Source organism: Sipha flava, unplaced genomic scaffold (assembly GCF_003268045.1).
Source record: "Sipha flava isolate LNK unplaced genomic scaffold, YSA_version1 130_pilon_pilon, whole genome shotgun sequence".
Lineage (NCBI taxonomy): Eukaryota > Metazoa > Arthropoda > Insecta > Hemiptera > Aphididae > Sipha > Sipha flava.
This window is the reverse complement of record NW_020271756.1, coordinates 486,232-496,459: the sequence shown is the minus strand read 5'-3', so window position 1 is coordinate 496,459 and position 10,228 is coordinate 486,232. Positions and strand designations below refer to the sequence as shown.

The following is a 10,228-nucleotide window of genomic DNA, read 5'->3' as shown; positions in this document are numbered from 1 at the left end:
TAAATTTATTTCTTGCTTTTTTAAATACAAAAATAAAAATATTATTTGTATAAATAAGTTTTTCTGTTTTTTGGGAAACAAACCTTTTAATTATATAATCGCTAGTAATTGCCTCCAAAACATCACTCGCTGAACACAAAAGCATAAAACTATTTAAATTTTCTTGAGAACTGCTCGTTCTATACTTGTTTTTTTATACGAGCCAAATAAAGAGTTAAAAAAACGAAAAAAACCTACTATCCGCTAGGGGCCCACTATTGTTTGATATCTGTTGTGGGCCCGGGGCCATAACCCCCCTGCCCCCCTCCTTAACCCGTGATTGGATAAGGGTGGGGCAACTGATTAAATTTGCCGGCTTCATAATATTTAAAAATTATGGGTACCTATATATTTAAATATTTATGGACGATAGACTGTCAATAAAATATTTTTTCGAAATAAAACATGGAAAAAAAAACAAGAAAAACAAAAAAACAATAAAACAAGGATTAGTAATGAATAATGATGTCATGATGCAAAACAAAGAACATGAAACGTTTCAATTTACCCAATTAAATATTAACCTTAAAGATAGTAAAACATTAATTTATTTACTTATCCTATAGGCTATAATTTACCTATCAATAGGTTTAATGGAATAATAATATAAATCTTATTAAATAAATATTTATAATTTTGTATTTATATATTTAATAATTTAAAGAACTTATTTATAAAAACAAAAAATTGTATCTCAAATATAATGTATCGTAGTTTGGGGGGAATAGGTACGATTTTAACGGTTTTTTTTTTTTTTATAGATTATGAGCTCAATTATTATGGTGTAAAATCCAAGTTATTATTTTAAGTGTTCTTATTAAATTATTCAAATACATCTTCGTACGTAACGTTGTGATTATAACTATGTATAAATTGTGTCATCATTAAATATAGTTGTGAGTAACTAGTATTAGTAAGCATTCTTCGCATATTTATCAAGTCGCTACAGACTACAACAATATTAAGTTAGACTTAGGTCTATTTACTTAGTATATAAAATTAAAAAATATTAAAAATATTAAAAATATTTCAACTAAATCTGTTTAATTTGTAAAAAAATAAAAAGTTCTTTATTTGGCACTTGGCACGTTTTTACTTATACATATTGAAGTGACTTAACACGTTTTAAAATTTTTTTGGTATAAGATTTTTTTTTTAAATCAAGGAGTGAAATAAAATTTTTATTTTGCATTAATTGGGTAAAGTATAAGTTAATAAAGGGTTTTACATTTTTATTGACTTATATTTTTACATTTTTCCTTTGGTTTAACAAAAATTGTGAATAACTCAAAATCAACTTTTTGACACTTAGCCCGTTATTGATTTCAAGTTCTCATTTCTTATTATAATATTATTGTGGAGTCCACAATCATTTTTTCTATTCTTATAATTTTTATATAATCTTCTTCTTTTTTTTTTTTTAATTTATTTTATTTGGTTATTTATTTATTCCCGAACAAATGTCTTACAAACATTTTGAAATTTTGCTTTCAAAAATATAAAAAAACAATTTTGAATTTCTTCAAAATAATCCTTTAATGAAATATATAATAAGATTACATTTAATAAATCAATATTTTATAATTGAAGTGCTTTCGAAGTTGCTTCAAAACATTTTAAAATTGGATACCATGCTGTACACGGTACAAACAACGCTTGTTCAGATATTATAGATACATTCAGTGCTATAGCTTATAATTTTATATTTTAAAATATTTTATTCGATTTAATATTGATAAAACACGTGTACAATATGTAATATTTGTATTACAAAAGTTATGTCGCCACCAAAATTTTGCCGTCCTGGAGTAAAAGCTTCTTTTGCACCTATATTAATTCGACTCTTTTAATAAGATTATAAAACACAACACCATAAGATATACATTTGCCGCGCGTTATAAATTGCTTGATGCAGATTTATGAACCGTGAGCGGAATGTCCTTACTCCATATTATATTTAAGACTTGAGAAAAAATGTATAATCAAAAATATAAGTGCCGTCATCTATCATGAGTAGTATGTAATTGTAACACTGTAATAGTATCTACTATAATATAACAACTTATGCAAATAATTTATTATTCTATTTTGGAATTAATATTTTATTTTTTAACAAATAAGTTAATAACATATAATTAAATGTAAACTATTATTTGTTATAGTTTTCACATAAATATATGAGTTTTTGGTAAATAACCCAAATAGAATTGTAATAATTAACCAAGGATTAAGTGAAAAAATAGTAAAACCTATCTTTAGCTAATTATCAGGCTTTTATGGGAGTATACAGTAGTAAATAAAGCATACTAAAAATTATATTTTACTATTCTTTGTAGTTCAAATTATATAATACAATTTAATATTGGTATTTACCTACAATTTATTGATTAATTCATGATATTATAGTATCCAACAATCTACAAGAATATGTAAAATAAAAAAATATACTCTTAAACAACTATATTTATAATTAACAAAGAAACAGAAATATTGTAAGATTCATCAAGCCAGAAAACTTGATTATTCTAAATAACCAAATAAGTAATATTATTAAATATAATAATAAACAATATTATAACGAGAAAAAAAAAATGCTCGACCGCCTAAAAGATAATATTTCTATAATAAACCATTAATAATTGACAAATTTATAGAATGAATGTCAAGACCCTTATACTAAGGCATTCAGTACTATTTCTTATCTGTTATTCTGATGGGATTGAGTGGTACGTTCCAATCTTTCAAAACGTTTACGAGCATTTTTTATATTTAACAAAGTTGCTGCTGATGGAATTCGTGGATCAGATATAATAACCATAATGTAAGTGTTGGTTGTAAATAAATCAATAAATGCTGCAAAGTTGGAGTTTCTAACTTCCATGCTTTGAAACTGAGCAGCTACTTTACTACAACTGAGCTTAAATTGTTTTATGATATTGGACACTTTTTCAAATCTATGAATATCACGATGTAGATTACGTTGGCAATGAGATATTACAAGAAATGTGGCGCGTTCAAACAATAAAACTTCATCACCATCCATGAGTTCAGCAAACAGTTTTAAGCTTTGTTCAAGTTCTTTGACATTTGGTATTAATTTATACACAATTGAAGACCAAGCTCTATACAATGTTTCATCCCAAATAGATGTCTTGAAACAAATACACTTTACAGGTTTAGACATGTTAATAATTTCATTTTCACGTTCAGAAAATATTTTATCCCTTTGATCTTCTTGCAGCAAATCCATTTTATGTATCAAACAGAATACCTTGGCGGATGGAGAATTTTCATAAATCGCACTGAGACATGTCTGATAATATCTTAAATCCCTTTTGAGCTCTTCATCTCTGCTTTCCACATCAAATACATAAATGAGCACTTCTACGTTGCGAAATATATTCTCTCGTTGACTGACGAAATAGTTCTCCATGAAAGCTTCTTGTCCTCCACAGTCCCACAAGTTGAGCACTAGGTTGCCCAGAAACCGTACGTGAGAGTGTTCAACATCAATGGTAGCTCCCAATCGCCTGGTGTCCTTTGCTATGTAGTTAGCGAAGATGATTGATCGCATGCTGGTCTTGCCAGAGCCGCTTTTGCCCATCAACAATACCTTTTTCTTCATTTTAAATTTCCGTTCACACACTCACAAGGGATTTATTTCACGAAATTGGTGGCGAGCCGTCCGGACGGTAAAACGGAAAAAATTCGTCTAGTTGTAGTTTTGTAGGGACGTCCACTGCCGCGGTTCAATCACTTTAAAACGAAATGAGGATTGAAAAGTGCTCGCTCGGTAACATTAAACCTAAGACATCGGACTGCTGAAAATCGAAACGGCTACAAGTATTACGTACGTCGTTAACCGTAACCACCGATTTTATAGTCTATTATCTATGATAGCGTATCGGACGTCGAGTAATAATTTGTTTCTTAATAGGTATTTTAATTGTTTTTCGTGCGGCCGTGACCGTTAACAACCGGCAGCGCCATAGACATAATATATGTCATGTCTATAGGCAGCGTGATAAGAGTCGTTGCTTACCCATGGCCGAGGTGAAAGACGGTGATAACGAATTTTGAGGTTAGTTTTTGCTCGACCTAATATGATTTACGAGTGTAACGGCCAATTCAGTTAGTTCGTTACATTAATGTGAACGTTTTAGTTTCGTACTCTGTATTTCATATTGAGCCTAGTGTATTGCCGAGTGTTTCGCAAAACATTCGTCGTCGACGATCGCGAATCAAAGCTAATCGCCAATTTTCGGTACATTTTGCCATGTTTTAGTCGGCCGGTTTTCGAATAAATCGTCCATGCTATTCGGCACAATGTTTTTCGCCAAATCGCTGACGCTTTTTCTTGGCGTACTTTGTGTAGGTTGCACGTCTGGTTCGAAACTCAATGTTCCCCGCGTGCTGTTGCCCGTGTTCGACGCGTTCACGGTGAATTTCAACATAGAAGCAACAGACGACGGTTGCTACAAATGGTTTGTGCCAATCCAAATGTTGTGTTTGCCGAACCGACAGTAATGCAATGTTTTTCCAGGTCGATATTTCGCGGGGACAGCATCATCAAACTCGTCCCGTTGGACGTAAATCCGACGTTAGGATGTTCAGGCAAAGCGTCTGTGTCCTCTGTATCCAACGAGAAGATGCGTCAGATAGCAATTATCTTTGCAGAAGATGCCAACTCTGGTGAAACAATACGTTGTGATGTTATTGTTGATACTATAGCATCTTTGCACATCGTCACAAAAACCAGAGAGCTATTTGTTGGAGACGCACCTGAGCTGTTTGAAGTATCTGCATTTGATGACCAAGGTACTCTTGGGATACAATATTTTTAACATTTAAATTAATTTTTAAAAAAGATAATTATTATATTAGAACATATTTATTAATATATATCTCTATATCAACTTTCAATATTTTTTTCTTAAGTTACCTTAAATTGTCAACTATTGATTGGTTAACTTTAATTATTATTTAATACATAAGTGAAAATATAGAAGTACTTGGAAACTAATTATTGACACTTAATAAATTAATTTTGCATTAATTCAATTATAATATTTCTCTTGTAGGAAATCAGTTTACAACATTAGATGGTGTAGAATTTCAATGGTCATTAAAAGTTCTAAGAAATCCAATAAATAAAGTCTTAAGATTTATATCATTCAAAGATTCTTCGTACCGAACTCCTCCAGACCTGTATGAATTAGATCAAAAAAATAGACAAGGTCATATGGTCCTTGTTGAAGGAGTTAAGACTGGTTCAGCATTAGTATGTTTATTAATATTTTTTTTAAAAAATGAATATTCCATTTTTAACCAATAATTAATTTAGGTTTCCGTAAAACTATCTGCATCTGAAAAACCCTCTACACAAGTTGAACTATCAGTCATAGCAAATTTAAGACTTGAACCTTCACATGTTACCATCTTACCTGGTGATCTTATCCAAATAGATATTTATCAAGTAATTGATTTTTAATTCTTTTATACATATGGTTTTAAATGTTTTGTTAAAAATATTATTGTATAAATTATTTTTATTAGATACAAAATGAAAAATTAGTTAAAATTCAACTACCATCCAATCAATATTATATTGAAACCGATCCATCTACAAAATCTAATCTACTGAAAATTGAAAATGATTCTGGTCTCTTCCAAGGTATTAAAAGTGGTCAAGTCAGGCTAAATTTAATAGATATACATGCTGAATCTAAAAATGATACTATTCCTAAATCTATCAGCAGTTTTGTTAGTATTTCCAAAGCAGATTATCTGTCAATTGTTGTTAAACCATACAACCGCCATAATTTAATTATTGATAATTTATATGAACTGGAAGTTCATCTATTTAACAAGTATAGTATATTTCAAATGAATGAAATGTATTTTAATTGTTTAATTTTTTTTTTTTTTTTTTTTTTTTTTAGCCATAATCAATCAATTAACATTGGACCCAATGTGTTAATTATGATGAATTTACCTGAAGAATATTTCAATATTTTAAGTACTGTCATTAATGGATCATATGTTGTTGTCCAACCAATTAAATTGGGAACACCAAAAATAGAAGCATCATTAATGAAACCTTATTATGATATCAGATCTTCAGTTAGTACTACTGTAACTATTTATTCAAAAGTGAAAGTTACTCCGCATATTCTTGTGTTTCCATGGCATGCAAATCAAAATGATGGGTAATTTATTCTTTTAAAGTATATTGAATTCATATTTTAATTTATTATTTATATTTACCTTGAATTTATTAACTATATACAGTAGAATCCGCTTAATTGGGACATTGCATATAGGGGACAACCGTTTAATAGGGACAGATTGGCATAGTTCCGAACAAATGTGTTTGTCTAAGGCAATTTAACTTTGTTTATTTGGGACAAACCATGAGTTTTAAAGAACAAAAATAAAAGCATCTAATTAGATACTCTGAGCTAAATTATCTACTTTCTTATAAAAACTGTAATTGTCTAATATTTATGGCTCTATTATATAGGTAATGTTAATTATGTCAATCATTTTTTTTCTTCTACTACCATGATAAGAGTCGACTAGCCTACGTAAAAAATCGAAAAACTTAAGTTTACATTCTTTCGTCTTTGTGTATTATCGTATGTGTGTTTTTATTGATCCCAGTTTGTGTTAAAATGTAACAATGTCTCGTAAAGAGTTAACGTTGATCCTTAAATACTAGTCTTTGTGAGTTAGAGAAATTAATAGGCACGTCTAAATCGGTACTAAGTTAATTGAAGAATAATGAAAAAGCTATTCATGCATTTGATATAATAGGTAATACTAAATAGTAAATATAATTTACTATTAGTAATAATAATAATACTAATAATAATATTTAATTTTTAAATTAAGTATGTATTTATGTATTTTTTTAATAAAGTTATTATGTATGTAAATGTATGCACTTCAATAGTTTCGGTTTATTAGTTATTCGGTTAATCGGGACAGTCAGATAATGGGGACAAATAGGTCATCGCCTAATGTGTCCCAATTAAGCAGATTCTACTGTACATAAAAATATTTGCTTACATTTATTGTATACTTATTCCATAACTAAATATTTAATCAAAATGTTACTAAACCTATTATTTTCATTGTTTTCCTAAAATGGTTCAGATTATATAACTTAATTATAACTATTCTAAACTTGTGTAATATTTGTTGATTATGAATAATAGTTTTAAGTAAATGGTGTTTATTTAAATATATAATAGATTTATTATTATATAAATATTTAATTGATGTATATATTTTTAAACTGTTAGGTTACAATTTGCATTGAAAGCTTCTGGCGGAGATAAAAAATACAGTTGGGATACTAAAGATGCAACTGTAAGTACTGTATCATCAACTGGACTTATCACTGCTCAAGGATTAGGAAAAACATATGTTTCGGCCACCATGACAAGAGATTCATTAAATCAAGATGATGCTAGTATTTATGTACTTGTACCAGAAGACTTGAAAATAATAGCTCAGTCAGTAGAACAAGAAGTAGGCAAACCTATTATTTTACATATACAATTATTTGTGAAATTACCTGACAGAGAAAGAACTGTCTGTACAGCATGTAATCATAATCAATTTAAAATTGAAATAGAAGATTCTCAATTTACACTTAAGTATTTGGACTCTAATTCTCTGGTAAATGATTCCTGTGCTACATTTGCTTTAAGCTCGCAGTCAGTTGCATCTACAAAAGTTACTGTCTCTTTTCATACAACTAATTCAGTTTTAAAAGCAATGGTTATTGTGAGTACTTATAAAAAATTAGTTCCACTGCGTCCAGAATCTAAACGTACAGTTTTAGCACCGGGTTGCTCAACTACTTTGTTGTTTTATGGTGGTCCACAACCTTGGTTGGGTCATAGTGCTGGTTATAAAGTAGATTTTAAAGTTGATGAAAATCTTGTAACATTCAATGAACTTACTGTGATTCGTGATGTTGATGGACATAAGACTTATGCATACACAATTACTTGTGAAAATTTTGGATCAACTAAAGCTAATCTAACTATTAAGAGTATTCCAGTCGTTAATAGATTTAAATCAGAAATAATTTCAAAGACATCAGTAGAAGTGTTATGTGCTTCACCAAAGTTTGTCAAAGTATTTGCCATTGATACTGAAAATAATTGTCCACTTTCCAAAATACCTAATAATATTGTTGCTTATATACATGAAAAACTATTTGTTCGAGTTAATGTGATGGATGAAGATGGTAATATTTTTGATAATGCTACAATGATAAATGCAAGTTGGATTATTGCAGATTCTGAATTTGTAAGGGTTGTCAAATCATTTGATTTAAATGAAATCACTGAGTATGGTTTTTCATTTCCTAATTATCATTATAGTGTTTTACTACCTTTAAGTAAAGAGGGTAATACTGAAGCTATTTTTGAGTTAACAGGGTACAAAAAACAATTTCTTGTTCCAAATAACTCTCCATTTGGTTCTTTTTTAACATCTAATGAAGAAGTGTTAGATATAGTTCCAAAAATTAAATATTCTGTGTCACTCCTTTTATTTGATGATCCTCGTTTAACACATGAAGACATGCTAGTTATTCATAGTCCAAGAATTACAAAATCAATTTATGGCCATCAAGGAAGTGGATATTTTAAAATAAATTTGAGTACACAAAAAGTAGCTAAAGTAGTACATACTGGAGGAAGACAAATAGACATAAGTCCATTATCTTCAGGAGATTTAATAATAAGCATTAACGATCTATGTGTCAAATCTAAGCCAGGTGAAGCTACATTTAAAGTGCGAGATATCTATCGAATGGAATTATTAACAAATACTTTTGTTGAAATTGGACAAACCATAAGAGCTATAGTAAAACTGTACGATTCTGAAGGTCATCCTCTTCCTATTCAACCAGAAGTAGTCAATATTTTACCTACAGTTGAAATAAATTCTTTACTATCAATTAAACCAGAACCTAGTAAAGCTGATCAAATATATGAGGCAGAGTTTTCTATTACAGGATCTTTGTTGGGGAAAACCAATTTATTTTTCAGTACTTATGTGTTTCCTACAAAAGAAATTCGTACATCAACTTCTTCTATTCATGTATATTCTCAACTTCAATTATCTCCTAAAAATTTGACTTTAGCTGTTGGTTCAAGTTATCAACTAATAGTTTCTGGAGGACCACATTTAGAATGTGTATTTGAATTTATGTCCGATGATGATAGAGTTACCAAAGTATCAAATGAAGGAATTGCAAAAGGTTTAAAGATAGGAACTGTTACGATTACTGGTATGGCTGTTGGTGTTGATGTGATAAGCGGAATGAAAGTAGTTTACTCAAAAGATACAATTTCAATTAGAGTTATTAAATTAAATAATATAAAAATTGAAGCGCCGTTATTCAAGTTAAAAGTTGGAGAAGTGATGCCAGCTTGGGTTCGTGGTGTACCTGATGCTCTAAGCCCAATTATAATTGGCACTATTCAACCATCACTAGTATTCCATTGGACCACATCGTCTACTGGTATTGTTCAAATTTATGACATTTTAGAGAATACGGGAATATTGGTGATTATTTATAAAAGAAAAAATAAATATCATTTAAATAATATATTATTATTTAATTGTTATGTATTAGATACGCGAACAAGATAGAATATCAGTTCGTATTCGTGCTGTTAAAACTGGAAATACAAGAGTTAGTGTTTCTGTATCGGATCCATCTACAAAAGTTATTTTTACTAACTTTATTGATGTATCTGTTTATGAAGAAATGCATTTGATTTCACATAGTTTGTTATTAAATAGTTTGATAGTAACTCCAAATACTGAATTCACTTTAATGACAAATAAAAATAAAGTAAGTTTAGTTATTATTAAATTATATTATATAATATATCATATAAGTAGTTTTATATATTCCTATTTTTTTTTCTAGGTAGCCAAACAATCATTTCGAGTAGTAGATAGCTGTAAATTTGATAATTACAGTGATACTCTTGATATATCGGTAGATGAAAATTCTGGGATTGTTAAAACAACAAATGAACTTGGGCGTGCTCATGTATTCATTACTTCTACAGAAGATTTAAATATTGTGCAATCTTTAGATGTACCTATTGAAGTAAAACGAGTAAATTATGTGATGATTAATATTAAAACCGAT

At 29.2% G+C, this 10,228-nt stretch overlaps 2 protein-coding genes across 2 annotated transcripts; one reads left to right on the top strand and one right to left on the bottom strand.

The window, feature by feature from the left end:
* Positions 1-2,470: 2,470 nt before the first annotated feature.
* On the bottom strand, positions 2,471-4,024 carry LOC112694482 (ras-related GTP-binding protein A). The gene has a single exon (XM_025569952.1). The coding sequence runs from the start codon at positions 3,662-3,664 to the stop codon at positions 2,738-2,740; it is 927 nt and encodes a 308-aa protein (XP_025425737.1). The 5' UTR covers positions 3,665-4,024; the 3' UTR covers positions 2,471-2,737.
* Positions 4,025-4,132: 108 nt separating this feature from the next.
* Positions 4,133-10,228, top strand: LOC112694480 (nuclear pore membrane glycoprotein 210; the record flags this gene model as incomplete). Its single annotated transcript, XM_025569951.1, is given in 9 exon segments — positions 4,133-4,523; positions 4,583-4,857; positions 5,121-5,320; positions 5,384-5,515; positions 5,596-5,909; positions 5,982-6,248; positions 7,347-9,630; positions 9,701-9,922; positions 10,001-10,228. Coding segments are annotated over 9 exon segments (4,095 nt in total), but the record flags the coding sequence as incomplete, so codon positions are not given.